The following is an 18,882-nucleotide window of genomic DNA, read 5'->3' as shown; positions in this document are numbered from 1 at the left end:
GGAACTGCAACCTCTAATCATCCGCAGTCAGGATGCAAAGGATGGACATGGGGGGAGGTTGCCCAAGAGTTAATTAACTATGGAAGAAAATATGGGCAGGTGACTTCTTCCAACAAAAAATTTGAGCCAAGGGGAGTAAGGCTTGCAGCAGCCAGACTTGCCCTCAGGCCACCTAGCTCAAAGCTTAATGGAACTGAAAAGGTTTCATGCCCACTAAGAACAGGTAGGCGAATCATTGATCATAAACATAATGGTCTTTGGACTCTGGGCTGGAAAAAGGGCATTCCACGAAATTTGATGGATGGACTGACAACAGATAGGCTCAAGATGCTGGTAACTGGATGGCCAACTAGATTTGAGGAAAGCAAAACCCTAGGTCCTAGTGCCTCTCCAGCACCAGAAAAGCTACCAGAGGCATAGGGAAACTTAATTCCTTCACCTCTCAAGTAAGCAGGGGGTGAAAGGTGGATATTAGGAAGCTCACGACTAGCACTGAAGGGACATTTTTTTATTTGTTTTCATTATGCATATAAACAACTACCTGTAAACTGGACTGGGGTATGTTATGTTGGAGAGATCCACCAGATGTTATGCCCTTGATCTCCTTGCAGATCAAGCCTCACAGATGTGGGTGGCAATACTCCAACATCACATTGTTCTGGACTACCTGCTAGCTGAAGAAGGGGGTGTCTGTGGCAAATTAAATGATTCAGCTTGTTGTCTAAAGATTGATGATAATGGGAAAGATGTCAAACAAATTGCCAAAGGTATACGAAAGATAGCACATGTTCCTGTCCAAATTTGGAAAAACCCAGACCTTGACCTGTTCTCCTGGCTCCCAGGTGGCCCATGGGTAAAACATATTTTATTCTATATATTGTGCACTATTGCAACTCTTATGTTTGTTCCTTGTATGATGGAATGTTTTATTCAACTAATACAATGTGTAATATCTTCTATGTACTTTACAACTACCTCTGCTGATGAAGAAGTGAAACATATCAGGGCAACACTTCTAACCAAGGATTAAAAAAAAAAGCAAACAAAAAACTTTTGTAACAATTATATGAAACATTTTATTTCCTGCCCCCTCCCTCCTTTACCCTTCTGCTTCCTGTCTTTTTATCACCATCATGGATCACCAGTGTCCAGTTTTTAAGCAACCTTTGAGTCATAGGGTGGTGTAAGAGACTAATATTTTATACCATTGCATCGAAGTTTGCTGATGAACATGTTGGAACATGTCCAAGCAAGAACCTTGTCTCCCTCCTTTATACTGGAGCGTGACAACTTCATCCCTCCTTAGGGTGCTGTAATCAGTTATAGTTTATAAAAGCTTTTTGCGTGCATTAATGTTGCTCAGATTTTCCAGTGTTTGGCCTGGGTTTTGGGATTAGGCTTTTGTGCCATGTTGTTGTGTGTCCCCTAGCCCCCTCCTCCAATTTAAATGATAAAGCTGTGAACTATTTGGAAGTTGGTGCTATCAACCCAACACTATTCCACTTAGGCAAGTTTTTATTTGTTTGAAGGCCAATAAATTAGCTTAAGGAGAAGTGGCATGCAAATTTTATCATGTTAGAGGGTGTATTAGATTCAGAATTAGCAAGTGATGCTAATGGGAATGAAAAATTCATAGCATACATATTTTAGTACTGTGGCAGTTAAAGCATCTTGTAGTGTATCTTCAGGATTTTTCTTTTTTAAAAAGCCATGTTTCACTGAGAGGAGAACATTTTGTACATCAGATGCATTTTCTTCTTGTATTTCTGTAAGTTAGCTGTTGAGCTGTACAACATGACATGCTATTTCTTGTGAATAGTTACCAAGCAGTAAATAGATGTCCTGAGAATCATTTCATGATTTTTGTAAAACATACCTATGAAACATGTTCTCAAGTGAGGCTGCCAGTCTGATCACATATTAAATCAAAATTCTGTACATTTAAGGTAATGCAGCTCCTAAGCTGAGGGCTGGGTCTCAAGACAGCAGTGAGTGCTTAGCTGTAACACCGTGTCAGGCAGTGGTGCAAAAGGGAATTTGTCTGTTTTCCTTGGGGTACTCTTAAGTCTTCAAAGACTGAAGTTTTAGTCTGATTTAAACATGTTTGTCTGATCATTTAGCAAATGCTTTGTTAATAGGGATTTCAATTTTTTACTGACTTACTTATGATATATCAAAAAGGTGAGCACTGAAGTGTCCATGAAAGATGATTATCTTGTTGCTTCACAGCATTTTAATTCATATTTAGAGGATTATACAGGTTTAAGCCATATATACTGGCTTCTCTTCTGAACTTTTGGTGTCTGGAAAAAAAAAAAACACCTATATGAAAGAGGTAATGATTAAATAATGTTCCAGTAATTTTTGCTTTCTTTTAGTTCAAATTTTTCATTTTTTCTTTTTTTTTCATTTTTTCAAATTTTTGCTTTGTATTCTGTTCGTTATATGTGAAGAGACAATTTATGCAAAAGTTTATGGAGAAGACACATTTTTTACATGTGTCTGTCTGCATAAGCGCTAATTAATCAGCATGTGCCACGATTCAGTCACGTTTAAGTGATGAAGTCAGGAGACTAAGGCTTTGTACCTGTTAATTCAGTCCTGGAAATCACTAGTGGTACAGATGAAAGATTGTAATGTTGACTTCTTTTCACCACTGGCATCATTTGCAAATTTTCATTCAAGTGCAGTGTTACAAATTGATTCACGTGGTACAACAACTACGCTGTAAAGAGAATGGTAAGTTGTAGTATTAGAACTTACTGGAATTGTAATATATTTCATATATTTCAGACAATAGAAATTATAAAGTTAAATTTAATATTTTGAACCTTTTCACCATTGGCATGCAAGGAAAACAGATTTTTGGTGGAAGAACTTGTGTTGTCTGCTGCAACATGATATGCTTTTGAAGGCATTTATGTTTTGTTTTCAGCCTCTCATGTATCTGGTTCCTCTGACTTTGAATGTGTAGTGCTTACAGTGGAATTAGTGTTGCATTTTAATAGTCCTTGTTGTTGCAGTATTGCAGGTTTGGACTTTTGCAAATCAAAGTGCTTGCTTTTGCACGTGTAAAATATTAGAATAGCCTTGGTCATATAGAAATTAAAAATACACAAACTTTAGTGTATTACATAATCATTTACCAAACGATATAGAAGCATTAACTTTGGTTACAACAAGGTTGCTGGTCATTTTTACTACTCTAAAATGGAGAAATATACTGCAGAATTGATTTTAGATGAAACTGTATTCTCTAAATTACATTTGTGCATTCCAGTTCTAGTATCAAGTTCCATATAAAACAGTAAAAATATATAGGGTTTTTTTTTTCTATTCATATTTTGAGTAATTGCTCTTGACAGGTAAGTATGTTGTGTGATTGCAAAAATACTCATATATATTTTCTCCCATTAATACCTGCTTACTTTTGCTCCAGAACCTGTTTTATGTTTATATATAGGATTATTAAAAAGCAGGTTTTCAGTATATTAAACAACCAGGTAGCAGTTTATATAATTTAATGAAGCTTTGGTTGCCAATCTAATACAGTCTACTAACAGAGATGAACTCAGTGAAGCCTGAGAACTGAAATGCTCATAGTCACAGAAGAAAAAAAGAATGTATCCTGAAGTTACATTAATCTCTAAAATAATGCATATTTATATAATTAGAAACTTGCACAGTTGGAATGACTAGAAAATAGACCAATTAAATGTTGACTAAATATGTATGTGTAGACTATTGATATATGTGAGGAGTCTTTTTTTTCCATAGAATCATAATTTTACTACAAGTATTCAGGAATACTGAGAATGTGGTTTCCCTACAAGCAAGCTGCATGACGGCTAAAAAAAATATTTGCATTTCACAGTTATGTTACTGGTGCTGATGCTATGAGCAACACTAGGATTTTTCTGCCTTGAGTCTTCAGGAGAGGCTGCTGAACACATTCAGCATTTGAGTATGGTTTGCTTATTACCTGTAATATCAGAATGCTAGCTTTTTTTTTTTAATTATTTTTATTTTTTCTTCCCCAGGCAACTGTATCTAAAGAGAATAACTCATGGTTAACTGCATGATATTGCGACTCATTGAATTACTTGATTTTTCTGTTGTTTTGTTTTCCAGTTCTTTTTATACCAAACTGGAATAACATCTGGTTTTGTTGCCTACTTCAGTTTTGGTCTTCATTTTTTCTCTTGTTGCAGAACATGTAATACTATAGTTAGCTTTCTTTTCATTCTTAAAAAAAAAAAAAAAAAGAACTCCAAACCATTATTTATTCTTTTCTTTGCGTGTTAAAAAATAAATAAGTGAATAATTAAAAAAATAATCACACAAAAAGGCACATGTATGCCTAATAAAACAGGCCTGAATTGCCATAATTATAACATTGTGAAGAGGAGGCTGATTTTTAGGTGGAAGAGTTTGCTTTTCAGAATGAAAGGCCCACTGATACTTGTTAGATCTGCTGAAAGTGTAATATCCTATTTTCAGTGTTTTCCTAGGAACTTTCAGGTTATATAATCTCTTCTTTTTCCTACTCTTTTCAGAGTATTTCTGCAGTCCAGTGTTCAGAAAAATAAAACCTCTGAACCTAGCATTTCTGACAGTACAAACATTACTAAAAGAACAACCAGGTCTGCAGCAAGAAACAAAAGTGTAAAAAGGTGAGAGTTACCCTCTTTAAAGATCCAGTAACTGTTGGTAGACAAATACTTTTGAGCTGGTGTGTCCATTACTGTTAGAGGCTTTTTGCCACAATGTAATTCTCCTCCTAAGAATGAGAAATGAGAAGCAGTTTTATGTCTTGTGTTATGTATTGAGAATATCCAGAACTTTAAATCTTATGTTATTGGTTTATACTGCTGAGTCCTTCAAGTTTTGGAATTTTATGTTCTTATTCCTAATGTGAGTAAGAACTACTGGAGGTGAAGGATTCTGTTATAAAAAAAATAATTTGTAACTACCAAACCTAATCTGGAGTAAGAGAGGAAAAGTTGTTTCCAGCATTAAAAGTTAGATATAGCATGTTAAGTCAGTTTGTTGTGGAAAACTGAAATGCAGTAGTTGGGCAAATCCAGCAGTGTGTAGGTGAAGTGTATAAAATGTTATATGTATGCTGGTATGAGATTCCATAATGAGAGTATCTTTGATAATCTGGTCTGATCTTGTTCTGCAAAGCTTAAGGAAATTTCAAATTTGGATGAGTGTATTCAAGAGTGTCTTTTGATGCAGAAGAGTATGGCCACAGTACTCATGTGTTCCTTCTGCACGCACATGTGTTTGTGTCTCTCTGCAGTAGCTCTCAGGACATTATCAAAGATGAGCTTTAGAGTATATTCAGGTATAGTATTCTGATAGAATAGGTATAATATTCTGATAGAATATTCAGGTAATATTCTGTGGCTGCAAATGAACCTGTCTTAGGCTCATAAGGAACAACTTTTGAATGTATGTACCAGGTGATGAAGACATATATATTTATTTGTTGGGAAGTGAAAAAGGTGGCAAATAACAGCAACGAAAAGTAGAAGAAAAAAAAGCCCACAAACTCTAATTATGTGGCTCTCTTAATAAGTTTTGCTGAAAATTCCAAGGTTTTGTGCAGTTTTTCTTCCCCACATAGCTTTTGTTTCCACAACCTCATCCTTTTTTGAAGGCAACAGACATTATGGAAAATCTGCTCTACTGGACAAAGGAAATAGTCTAATTAATAGCAGTCTGCAGGAATGTGCTAGTTAGAATTTTCTTCAGCAGCTTATATGAATTTTATGAATTATATTTTGATTCCTGTAACAACACATGGAAAAATACTTCATTTTCAATCCTCAGGCCTTTCTCAGAGTTTTACTGAGAAACTCCATTCTACATTATTTTCACCATGTCAGTTTTGCTCCAGATAGACTGATGGGATTCCCACAGCTGTTTTTATTTCTGAGTTTTAAGCTACTTGCAAGTCTTCATAGATGTAGATGAACTGTATGTGTAATTGAACAGACATATTCATTTCCTGGAAAACACACCTCTAAGTAGATGTTTATGTTGTGAGAAATAAGACTACCTATCTGTAGGAGAAAACAGCATCCCTAAACTGGAGAGCAAGGAAGATTTCAGTTATTTTGAAAGAAATGCTATACATGTATTGAAAGATGTATGACTCAGAGGAGCAAGGATTGGTGTGTCACCAACCTTATTGTAAAAAACTCCTTCCTTATATCCAATCTAAATCTTCCCTCCTTTAATTTACAACCATTTTCCCTTGCTGATCAGAACAGACCCCACTAAAAAGTCTGTCCACTTCTTTCTTGTATACCCCCTGTAGATACTATAAGGCTGTTGTCTGGTCTCCCTGAAACCTTCTTTTCTCTGGGTTGAGTTACAGAATTGTAGAATTATAGAGTGGTTTGAGTTGGAAGGGACCATTAAGATCATCTAGTTACGTTCCCTAGTTATAGGTAGGGACATCTCCCTCTAGAACAGGTTGCTCAAAGCCCCATCCAGCCTTGTCTGGAATGCTTTGAGGGAGGGGGCAATAGCAGCCTCACTGGGCTACTTGTTCCAGTGTCTCACCACCATCACAGTAAAGAATTCCTTCCTATATCTAGTCTGAGTCTACCCTTTTCTGGTTTAAAGCCATTTCCCATTGTCCCGTTGCTACCTGCCTTTGCAAAAAGTCCCTCTCCAGCTTTCCTGTAGATCCCCTTCAGAAACTGGAGGGCTGTTATAACATCTTCTCAAAGCCTTCTCTTCTCCAGGCTGAAGAACCCCAGCTTTCTCAGCCTGTCCCACATAACGGAGGTGCTTCAGCCCCCTATTCATCTTTGTGGTCCTCCTCTAGACTTGCTCCAACAACTCCATGTCAAACAGCCCCAGCTCTCTGTCTGTCCTTGTAGGGGAGGTGTTCCATGCCTTGGATACTTGTTGTGGCCCTCCTGTGGATGTACTCAGCCATGTCTGTTCTGTACTGAGAACTCCACGTCTGGGAACAGTGCTCCAGTGGGTTTCACCAGTGCAGAGTATAGGGGCACAATCACCTCCCTCGACCTGTTGGACACATTTCTTTTGATGCAGCCCAGGATATGTTTGGCTTTCTGGGCTGTGAGGGCACACTGCTGGCTCATGTCCAGCTTCCCATCCACCAGTACCTCCAAGACCTTTTCAATGGGATTGCATTCTATCCTTAAATCCTCCAGCTTGTACTGATAAGTATTGCCAGGATCCAGGTGAAGTCTGTGAAGTTTGTATTACCTTACAGTACACAATGCAGAGAAAAATAATTACTGTCAACAAATTGAGTCCATATCCTAAACAACATCAATCCTTGTCAAGACCCTGTTGCTCTCTTGGAACTTCTGACATTAATGTGGACCTTTATTCTTTCCTTGTCTTGGCTGACTGTTGTATTCCAGTAGAAACATCTTGCACTATTTTTATACAAAACTTCTTAGTTGATACTCCAGGTCATTTTAGTTAATTTTTACTGTGGATGAATCATATTTTTGTCCCATCATAATGCAGCATTATCACCAGATCTGAGTTTACCATTTCATCCTTGAGACTGCTGGACACTGTCATATAAATGTCCTTAGACTGATACTGCAGCCAAAATATGCAGTTAAAATATCCTACTCTTAGAGAACTTCAGTATATTGCTCATAATGTTCATTGCATTTCCTTTGTGGAATGTCTTGAGATGTCAGCTGCCATCTACAAAGGACCAGTACTGGAGGACTTAATACGTTAGCTCTTGTGTTGTGTAACTGCAAGACATGATTACATGATTAAAGCATTCTCCATAGCCTTTTTCTGTGGGTGTCCTTGTTCTAATCTTTTTCTCCTTTGAGGATGTATCCTGTGTACATTTCCGAGTTACTGGGAACAAAGTGTGTCTGTGTTTGAATCTTAACAGGATGTATATACCAGATCCTTTGAAGGATAGACAGGTCATTTTCCTCTCCTTTTTCTGTCCTTGCTTTCTTGCTATTAAATCACTTTTAGTAGATGGAACAGTATGTTATATCAGCTGAAAGGTGAGTGAGATGGAAGAAGAATGTTAAAATCTTAACTCTTAACATAAATAATCATGGTCTAGGCTTGATCCCAGAGTACGGGAAGGACTGGAATAGCATTCTCCTTTGACAGACAGCTGGACTAGCAGAAATGCATAGCAAAGTTGTGTTCATAACATGGTAAAAACCCTGTGCATTCTGGCCAACATACCAATACTTCAAAAATTCCCAGAATAAATGAAATATAGTAAGCCCCAAATGAAATAGTTTTCTCTGTTTTATCACATTACGGATTTAGGATTACATATATAACTAGTAGTTGGTTAAAAGTGAAATCTTGAATGGCCAAAGAATTTTGGTAGGTAGGGCTGCTTAAAGAGAAAATAGAGATCAAGTTATTACAGAAAAAGAAACAAAACTGGGAGGTCAGGAGAAAATGTATGAAAACCGTGATATAGATCATCTTTTAACAAGAGAGGATTATGCTTTTACAATCTCATGTGCTTTTACTTTATTGGAAATTGTAAAAGGAGCCATCTGCACTCTTGTTCATACACTGAAAATTGCCTGCAGCATTTCAGAGCTTATCTGTTTAATCTAAGTCTAGCTTAAAAAATATTAATGTTTCTTTACTAATCTTTCTACTTTTCCTGCAAGTCTGATACTTTAGAGGGAGAGAGGGAAAATGAATACTTTACAGCAATTGTACTTAATGAAATGATGGTACTTTTAATCTTATGTTGCTTTTTTTGTATGAAGCTGAGCCTTTCTTCGTATTGTCTGCAAGCACACTGGTCTTTGCTTTCTTTACAACTGATATTGCTGTTTTTAAATGCCATGACTTTTATCCCATTTCTTTCTTTGAAATACAGTTTGGTTGTTTTATCTTGCCAACAATGTTTGCTTCAAATAACTTTTTGAGTACGCATTTAAATTTTTTTCCTTAAATATGTTTTATTTCAGCAGCCAGTCCATCACAAGAACTAGAACAGTATTGCGCTAAAATTTCTAATCAGCAAGCAGAGTTGAAAGGGGATATCCAGAAATGAAGGGGATACAACTCAAAGACACTTGATTTCATATCTAGGAAGATGTCTTTGGCTCCATTTTGACAGAAGAAATTTCTTCATACTCGTAGAATAGAACTGTCAGTGTGTTTGGTAGACAATTTCTTAATTGTTAATGCTTCCTCTAACAAAACCAACAAAGTCTGTAAATTCAGACTCGGGTGTAAATACTTGAGCTCTCTATTATAAAGAGGGCTCTCTAGTATATATGATGCATGTGTATAAAATGTGATGGCAATCACTTAACAGCTGCTGACCACCAGAAGTTAAAAAATGGTGGGAGTTTTTAATATATAAATCTGTGTTATTCATTCAGACTGGGTTCAGGTCTCCACTTGAGACTGAAACTTAACCACAGAGACTTTTTACTTATAGGTTTGGTACTCTCTTGTGTTAATTGGTTATTCTTTCTTATTTTATATGACTTTTTTTAATGAAGTCCCAGTGTTGAGAACACAAAATAACTATTGTCCACCAAAGAGTGCTTTATTTTCAAAGATGGTGATTGTTTTTTTTTTTTATTTTGAAAAAAAAACCCACAATTATCATGTTTTTTGACAGTGATAGATTTTCAGTTGTTCACAACCACTGGCTCTTTTACCTATTTGTAATTGCATTAAATCTGGTATGTATGATTCTAAGAGGGAGGAAAACATTTAAAACAGTGAAATGTCATTACTCTTTCTTTTTATAACTTCAAGTCATTTAGATGAACCTTTAGATTACCATATCAGAAAGTTAAGGCGTTTTTCCAGGTATTATTGGTACATTAAATAACTTATGAATGTTACTGGGGTTTTTTTTGTTTGTTTGTTTGTGGTTTTTTTGTTTTTGTTTGTTTTGTTGTTTTTTGCTTGAAAATACTTAGTGAGTGCAGCACGTCTGAAAAAAAACAAAAAGGGAAAAAAAAGAAAGGAAAACTAAGCTTCCTGTGCAACTGAAATTGATAATGGAACTCAGGGGCAGATACGGTTGGTAACATCTGATTACAATTATTAAAAAACTACAGCTTACCTGTCAGTTAAAAGCAATGAAATTTGTAGAGCAATCTGAAATATTTATCCACGACAAGGCTATCTTCTAACACTGGCAATGTTTATTTCCCTACTGCATTCACATTATGAAATATGTCTCAACGGTTTGCTTTGAAGTGAGGCATCCTTTCTTCCTGGAAGTTTATAGCTGCATTTCCCTCAAATGAGAACTGCTACCACATAGCCTTAGATAGAATACAATTCTCTCTTCATTTTGTAACTCTTACAGAATAAAGGAGTGATCTTGGAATCATTGAATCATTGAATCCTTATAGTTGGAATGGGCCTTTAAAGGTAATATAGTCCAACTCCCTGGCAGTGGACAGGGACATCCACTGCTAGGTCATGTTGCTCAGAGCTTGGTCCAGCCTGGCATTTAATGTCTCCAGGAATGGGGCATCCAGCATATCTTAGGGCAACCTGTTATAGTGCCACATCACCCTCTCTGTAAATTTTTCTGTATATCCAACCTAAATCTCCCCTCTTTAAGTTTGAAACCATTTCCTCTTGTCCTGTCACCACAGATCCTACTAAAAAGCTTCTTTCTTGTCTAAAGCTTCCCGTAAGACACTGTAAGCAAGGTGTCAATCCATTGGATCACTTTTGTGGCCCTTCTCTGGACATGTTCCAGTAGGTCTGGGTATTTCCTGTACTGAGATCATTGCATCTGGATGAGGGCTCCAGGTGAGGTCTCTCCAGCAGAGAGTAGAGAGACAGGATTGCCTCCTTCAACCTGCTGGCCAAGCTCCTTTCAGTGCAGTTTGGCTACAGTTGGCCACCTGGGCTGCAAGGGCTCATGTTCAGCTTGCTACCCACCACTACCTCCAAGTCATTTTTGGCAGGGAATTTTAGCAGCAGAGTAACTTAAGCATTAAGAAGGTACAGATTAAATTTGCAATTTTCTTCCTATGGAGAAAGACTTCTCTTCAAATGAAGGGAAGTGTTCTGTTAGTGGTTTCTCAGTGCCACTGTGAATAACCACCCATAGGCTTGAGAACGTTTTTGTGGCCAAAGAGCATTGTGACTTGGAGAGGAGACATGATGTAAAATGTATGGTGACAGCATTATTTGCAAATATGAACAGAAAGAAAATAGGAAAGGTTTGTGTGGTGCACGACAGAGAGCACTGAGGCTTATATCTTAATTTTGTCTTTTTTTTATTTGTTTTTTTTTCCACTTAATCTTCACCATCTCTTCCATTCTCTTCAGAGTGAAAACCACCACAAAAAAAAAAAAAAAAAAAGCAGCCAGAATTCTTTTTTTTTTTTTTGTAATATATATATATTTTTTTTTATTTTTTTAAATTTTTTAGTTCCTTTGTCAGAACTGCAGCAGGGGGTGTATCTCTTTATTTTTGAAGAAAATTCTCATCTTGAAAATTTTATAACAGGCAGAAGGGAAAGGATAAAACAGAAAAACAGAAAAGATTTACTTATTGTTTTTGGCCTTACCCTTCTCTTAGCTGAACTTATTCATCTAAAATTTATCAGCCTGTTTCACGGCCCTTCTGAATTCTCAGTTGGAATTTCCAAGCAAAGTGATTAGGACTTAGAGGTTAATCAGAAGTAACTTTGCTTAAATTGGCACACCACAGGGCAACTCAAGCTCAAACAAAACTGACGTGAATATGTTTCAGACCCCATTCAACACTGAGTTATCTTGCTGAGAAACAACCAAAGTATCAGTGTTGGACTTTAATGTGAGAACTCTCCAAGCAGTCTTAATTCACATGGTGAATTAACCCATTACCTCATTGTGTTCTCATCTAATTGTATTGCTTTGTCTGTCCAAGTTTTTAGTGTCTTGTATCTGTATTGCACCATACCAAAGCTGTCTTAAGTACAATTATAAAGAGTAGTAGCCACAGGTGAGGGAGTCCTTGCTTTCCAAATCTGTTTTGAAATGTGAAGTACTGTGTGCCAAAAAGGAGCATGTGTATGACAGCAGTGGAATGGAGCGGCTGAAGAAAGTTATTTCTGCTGTTACCAACTAGGAGGTTTGCTTAAACTTAAAAATTCTTTCCACTCTTTCAGCATGAGAGATGGATTCTTCCATGATCTCTTATTCAAAAGTATGTGACATATTCAAAAGCTGTGGTGTCTTAGGTCAGATTGCTAGCTCCCATTACAGCATCAGTATGGTAATAAAGGTTGTATCAGACCATGTCCTTTTGCCCCAGGACAACAGAAGTGCTGCTTTAAAAAGAAAAATAACAACAAAGAAAAATGTTTGTAGAGACTTCTGCATTAAAATGGGGGGGGGGGGGGCGGGGAGGGAAGGAAAAAAGTTACAGTCACCAATTTGTTGCACTGCAGTTTTTATATTAATAGTTTGCAGACTGTCTTGTGTAAACTCGTGTATAGACTATCAAGATCTAGAAGTCTTCGACTAATCAGTACTGTTCATCCTGATTATTTTTAAATTGTATATTTCTAATCATATTTTTTTAACTTGGATTGACAGAATGGGAGTTTATTTTGCTGGAGGTATTTTTAAGATAAAGCTTCATATTATCTTGTAATATCAAATAGCTCAATATGCATTTGTGTCTCATTTGAAAATAGTGCATATTGTATTTGGTTTTATACAAAATATTGAATAGTGAGAATTGTAAACATTAATTATGTAAAATTAAAAATAATAATCAGAAGTTTGTGTCTTCCCTTCTATTTCCAGCATTCTAAAGGAACAAGATCATATTTGTATGGTTCTGATCACTTTGTGCTCTTAGAAATTATGGAAGAATCTCACTTGCCTAGGAAGTTTTAGTTAAGAAGCACAAATCTTTCAAAATACTGCATTTTAAAAACAATTTTCAGCTCTGTTTTTAGAGGGGACTGACTTCAGAAGATAATTGGACTCAAATGGGATGGTTGGGACACATCTACACAGCAAAAATGATCATGGTTAAACCAGAACAACTGGCTTCTTAGATAATTCGTCTTTCTGCATGATTGTGTAGCACTCTATTTATTTTTTAATCAATATAATACGAAATATCATATTACCATATATACCTTGACTGCAAACATCAAAGATTTCTCAAAACAGAAATGTTTAGAAATGTTTATTTTTACTGAAGTTATGAGGGTTCAGGAAGGGGAGGGGAGGGGAGGGGAGGGGAGGGGAGGGGAGGGGAGGGGAGGGGAGGGGAGGGGAGGGGAGGGGAGGGGAGGGGAGGGGAGGGGAGGGGAGGGGAGGGGAGGGGAGGGGAGGGGAGGGGAGGGGAGGGGAGGGGAGGGGAGGGGAGGGGAGGGGAGGGGAAGGGAAGGGTACATACTCTCCACTTCTGTATTTATTTCTACCTTACATATTTAAGAAAAGGCAATGCATGTGCACCTTGGGCCGAGCCTATCTGACGATGAGGAAACCCTCACTTGCTCCAGAAAGAGACGTCCATATTCGCTTGGAAATTGTGTTCATCAGCAGTAAGGTGGCCCTTTCTGAAACTGTATCAGTGTTTAAACCACATCTTCCTTTGCAAGCTCCCTGCTGAAGAGTGAACAAAAGGCTCTGCCTGGATAATGTCTGTTTGGATGGGACCACCACAGCAAAACACTGCTAATCCCAATGTAGACATGGAAGCACAGTAGCAGCGCTGGACAGGGAAGGGCAGAGGAATAAAACACAATACAGAGAACAGCTGAACAGTGACCCAGGCTAAAATTTTGACTGTTGTGAACTGCAAGAATAATCTGTTCACAGTATTTCTGAAGCTTGCTTAACTTCGATGATTTGGCATGCTTCAGCTTCCTTTATAGGTTCTACTTAGGCAATGTAGGAGCAGATAATAAATACTGCAGCAAAAGTGATGTGCTGCCTTTAGAAATATTCAAGTCTGGGCTTAGCAAAAACAGAAACACTTAGGTTCATAGGTTCATAAGGTTGGAAAGGACCTACAAGATCATCTAGTCCAACCATCCTCCTATCACTATCCCTACCCAACTACTAAATCAAATCCCTTAGCACCTCATCTAAACGCTTCTTGAACAGCGCTAGGGATGGTGCCTCAACCACCTCCCTAGGCAGGCCATTCCAGTGCCTGACCACTCTTTCAGAAAAGAAATGCTTCCTCAGGTCTAATCTAAATCTTCCCCGGCGCAACTTGTGGCCATTCCCTCTCGTCCTGTCGTTATTTATCAGGGAGAAGAGGCCCACCCCCTCCTCACCACAACCCCCCTTCAGGAAGTGGTAGAGTGCAATAAGGTCTCCTCTGAGCCTCCTCTTCTCCAGACTAAACAATCCCAGCTCCCTCAGCCGCTCCTCATAAGACTTGTGCTCCAGACCCCTCACCAGTTTTGTTGCCCTTCTCTGAACACGCTCCAGGGCCTCAATGTCCTTCTTGTAGTGAGGGGCCCAAAACTGAACACAGTACTCGAGGTGCAGCCGCACCAGAGCTGAGCACAGGGGGATGATCACCTCCCTGCTCCTGCTGGCTACACTATTTCTAATACAGGCCAGGATGCTGTTGGCCTTCTTGGCCACCTGGGCACACTGCCGGCTCATGTTGAGCCGAGCATCAACCAACACCCCCAGGTCCTTTTCCTCTCTACATTCTTCAAACCATTCTGCCCCAAGCCTATAGCATTGCATGGGGTTATTATGGCCAAAGTGCAGGACCCGGCACTTGGTCTTATTGAACTTCATCCCATTGAGCTCAGCCCAGCTGTTCAGCCTATCCAAATCCCTCTGAAGGGCCTCCCTACCCTCAGGCAGTTTGACACATCCTCCCAACTTGGTGTCATCTGCAAACTTACTGAGGGTACACTCAATTCCCTCATCTAGGTCATCAATAAAGATATTAAACAAGATGGGCCCCAAAACTGACCCTTGGGGGACACCACTCGTAACAGGACGCCAGCTGGACTTAACTCCATTAACCACTACCCTCTGGGCACGGCCCTCCAGCCAGTTCTCCACCCAGAGAAGAGTGAACCTGTCCACACCACGGACTGCCAGTTTCCTCAGGAGAATACTGTGGGAGACCGTGTCAAAGGCCTTGCTGAAGTCCAGGTAGACTACATCAACAGCCTTTCCCTCATCTACCAGTCTGGTCACCTAGTCATAGAAGGAAATGAGGTTGGACAAGCACGACCTGCCCTTTGTGAACCCATGCTGGCTGGGTCTGATCCCTTGGTTGCCATGCACATGTCGTGTGATTTCCCTCAAGATCATCTGCTCCATAACTTTCCCTGATACCGAGGTCAGGCTGACAGGCCTGTAGTTCCCCGGGTCTTCCTTACGGCCTTTCTTGTAGATAGGAGTCACACTGGCAAGCCTCCAATCTTGTGGGACCTCTCCAGATTACCAGGAATTCTGATAGATGGCAGAAAGTGGCTCGGCAATCACCTCTGCCAGCTCCCTCAGCACCCTTGGGTGGATCCCATCTGGCCCCATGGACTTGTGGCAGTTCAGATGGAGGAGCAGATCTCTGACCGTCTCTGCTTGGATCACAGGGGGTGCATTATGCACCCCGTCCCGGACTTCCAGGTGAGGGCAAGTACCCTGAGGATAACTGTTCTGTCTATTAAAGACAGATGTGAAGAAGGCATTGAGAACCTCAGCCTTTTCCTTATCATCTGTGGTTACATCCCCTGCTTTGTCAAGTAAAGGAGAGAAATTTTCCTTAGTTTTTCTCTTGCTGTTAATATATTTGTAAAAGGGTTTCCTGTTCTCCTTTACAGCAGTAGCCAGTCTAAGTTCAAGCTGGGCTTTAGCATTTCTAACTTTCTGCCTGCAAATCTTGGCCAGTTCTCTGTAGTCACTCCAAGTAGTCTGTCCCATCTTCCAGAGGACATAGACTCTCTTTTTCTCTCGGAGTCTCAACAAAAGATCCCGGTTCATCCACACTGGTCTTTTTCTCCTCCGGCTCGACTTACGGAACTCCGGGACAGCCTGCTCCTGTGCCTTTAAGATTTCCATCTTGAGGAGCATCCAGGCTTCCTGGACCCCTTTACCCTTCAGGAGCAAGTCCCAAGGGACCCTTGCAACAAGCATCCTGAACAGGTCAAAGTCTGCCCTCCGGAAGTCCAAGGTAGCAGTTTTGCTCGTCACCCTCTTGATGTCACCAAGAATAGCAAACTCCACCATTTCATGGTCACTCTGGCCAAGACAATCTCCAACCTTCACATCTCCTACTAGTCCTTCCCTGTTAGTGAAAAGTAAGTCAAGCAAGGCATCTCCCCTGGTAGGCTCTTGCACCAGCTGTGTCAGGAAGCAATCACCCACACATTCTAGAAATCTCAAGGACTGCTTCCTCTGCACAGTATTATATTTCCAGCATATGTCAGGGAAGTTGAAGTCCTCCATGAGAACGAGTGCTGGCCATCGTGCAACATCTACGAGTTGTTTATAGAACACCTCGTCTATTTCTTCATCCTGAATAGGCGGTCTATAACAGGCCCCCACCACGATGTCACTCCCAAAGACTATCCCCCTGATCCTTATCCACAGGGACTCTACTTCGTCATTTCCAACCTCAAGCTCTTCAACATCAAAACACTCTTTGATATAGAGAACTATGCCACCACCCTTTCTTCCCTGTCTATCCCTTCTGAAGAGCTTGTAGCCATCAATCCCAGTACTCCAGTCGTGGGAGAGGTCCCACCATGTTTCTGTAATAGCCACAAGGTCATAGTTAGCCTGCCTCACAATGGCTTCAAGCTCCTCTTGTTTATTGCCCATGCTGTGTGCATTGGTATAGATGCACTTCAGCTGAGACATCTGCCTCACCCCTTTCTCCAGCACAGCCTCCTTAGGCTCTTTACTGGTGGGCCCTGTTTTATCCCCTTCCCCCGTCACAGCTAGTTTAAAGCTGTCTTAATGAGTCCAGCTAGCTCCTGTGCTAGGATTCGTTTCCCCCTTTGAGATAGGTGCATCCCATCAACAGATAACAGGCCAGGAGCCAAGTAAACTGCCCCGTGGTCAAAAAACCCAAAGTGTCTGTCTCTACACCAACCTCTCAGCCAATTATTCATCACCCGTGTTTTCCTAGCCCATTCTGTGTCCTTCACCGCCCCAGAAGGTATGGAAGCAAACACCACTTGTGCTCCCTTGAACTAATCGCCCTAATCCCCTGAAATCTCTTTTCATAGTTTGCAGACTTCTCTGAGATATTTCATTGCAGTCTGCCTGAACTACAAGTAACGAGTAGTAGTCGGCGTATCAAATCCGGGAGTCTTCTAGCAATGTCCCTGATCCGGGCCCCAGGGAGACAGCACACTTCCCTGCGGTTTGGGTCTGGTCTGCAAATGGGGCCCTCAGTTCCCTTTAGAAGGGAGCCACCCACTACGATCACCTGAGTGTTTTCAAACAAAATAGCTAAGAGGAAGGTGCTTGGTGTTTGTTTGTTTTTGCATGAGGGGCAGGGGGAAGGAGATCCAGAAATTCCATCCCTTAAACAACTGTTTTCCCACTTTAAACTTGGTCCCAATACACAAGGCTGCTACAAGTCTGGCACAGACTGCACTGCCAAGACTGCCTGAGCAGCAGCTGCTGTTGTTCACTCAGCTGCAGGTGTGAGCAGTGTCTGCATGCCAGCAGACACACACCACTTCTGTTGCTCTGCCACCGCAGAATCCCAGCTCCTCCAACTCCCTCAGCTGCTGCACACCAGTTACACCATCAACGTGATAAAAAGGTCAGTCCCAAACTTCCTATGCTAACAGGACAGAGGGAGCAACCAGAAAACTCCTTGGCTGCAGCTGCTAATGCAAGAAAACCCAATATGACTGCTGCTAATAGTGGGAAGATTGCCATTAAAGCTGATGGCCTTGGTAATTTCTGATTTCCTTGGTATTCTTCACAGTGGAAGGGCTCAGCTTTGTCTTTGCTACCTCCTTCAGGTTTCCTGCTAGGCCCACCTGGGTTTCTTCCTAGATTTGAGTTCTGTCAACAATTTGCTGTTCACTATTTCTCCCAAAATGTGTCTTTACAACATGCAGTACTTCTGGTATCGTGCTTCTAGGTGCTTTCTGTCCACCTCTGCCCCTTTCACACCAATATCTACTTTGTTTTTGAAGTAAAATGTTTAATGTTGCTCCCATACTTGAGGAAGTCCCTCACTTCAGTAAAAACTTCATTGAAAATGCCCACCAGAAGGTTACTTTTCCTTCACCAAGGCACACGGCCTTTGGTAGAGTCAGGAAAGACATCAGAAAACAGCATTTGATCTATGAACAAAAAAACACAACCAAGCCACTCCTCACCAACAAGCACAGAATTACTGGGTTATATGAGTAGTATGTCAACGTATTTTAATCCAACCTTGTGTCTGCTACCTTCACCCTTCAGTAAAGCTGTCCTGATATTTCATTATGTTATGCAAAACTTACTGTCTCTTATTCAAGTAGCTACTACTGTACAAATCTAGACAGAAAAACCATTGCTAAGAACTGACAGCAGCTCACAGGCAACTATGAATAAAACAGACAACTGAATGCAGAACATATTTTTTTACACTTTCTACGCAGGCAAGCATAAACCTTATTTGAATCCTTAAGCACTAGTTTGTCTCAAGCACAACACTGCCATTAGATATGATGCAGTACCTAAAGCTGCTCTGTAGATCCAGCCATCTGAAACATTTATTGCATCACACCCTCAAAAGAAGTGCTTGTGGACAGGTAATACCTGCAGGTTTGATGTACTTTATGTTAATTCTGAGTAGCAGAGTTGAAGAGTGGAAGGTGCTTCTTCGAGTCAAAAGGCTGAAGATCCCACCCCACAAACTGTTCCATGCTTGCCCAGCATGTTACTGAAAAAGAT

The 18,882-nt window shown here is 40.0% G+C and overlaps 1 protein-coding gene across 6 annotated transcripts in view; it reads left to right on the top strand.

The window, feature by feature from the left end:
* CDC14B (cell division cycle 14B) overlaps positions 1–10,472 on the top strand; it is a 51,925-nt gene extending 41,453 nt beyond the window's left edge. For 3 of the 6 annotated variants that reach the window (XM_065740591.1, XM_065740587.1, XM_065740590.1), the window contains 2 exons: positions 4,557–4,673; positions 8,979–10,472. In XM_065740591.1, coding sequence (XP_065596663.1) covers positions 4,557–4,673; positions 8,979–9,018 — 157 coding nt within the window. In that variant the 3' untranslated portion in view covers positions 9,019–10,472. Of the gene's footprint in view, positions 1–4,556; positions 4,674–8,978 lie in introns of those variants that run through there. The other 3 variants (XM_065740585.1, XM_065740588.1, XM_065740586.1) reach the window with 3 other exon arrangements.
* The last annotated feature ends 8,410 nt before the right edge of the window (positions 10,473–18,882 follow it).

Source organism: Cyrtonyx montezumae, unplaced genomic scaffold (assembly GCF_038088225.1).
Source record: "Cyrtonyx montezumae isolate F1298 unplaced genomic scaffold, pur_monq_1.0 scaffold_29, whole genome shotgun sequence".
NCBI lineage: Eukaryota > Metazoa > Chordata > Aves > Galliformes > Odontophoridae > Cyrtonyx > Cyrtonyx montezumae.
This window is presented reverse-complemented; position numbering and strand designations above follow the sequence as displayed.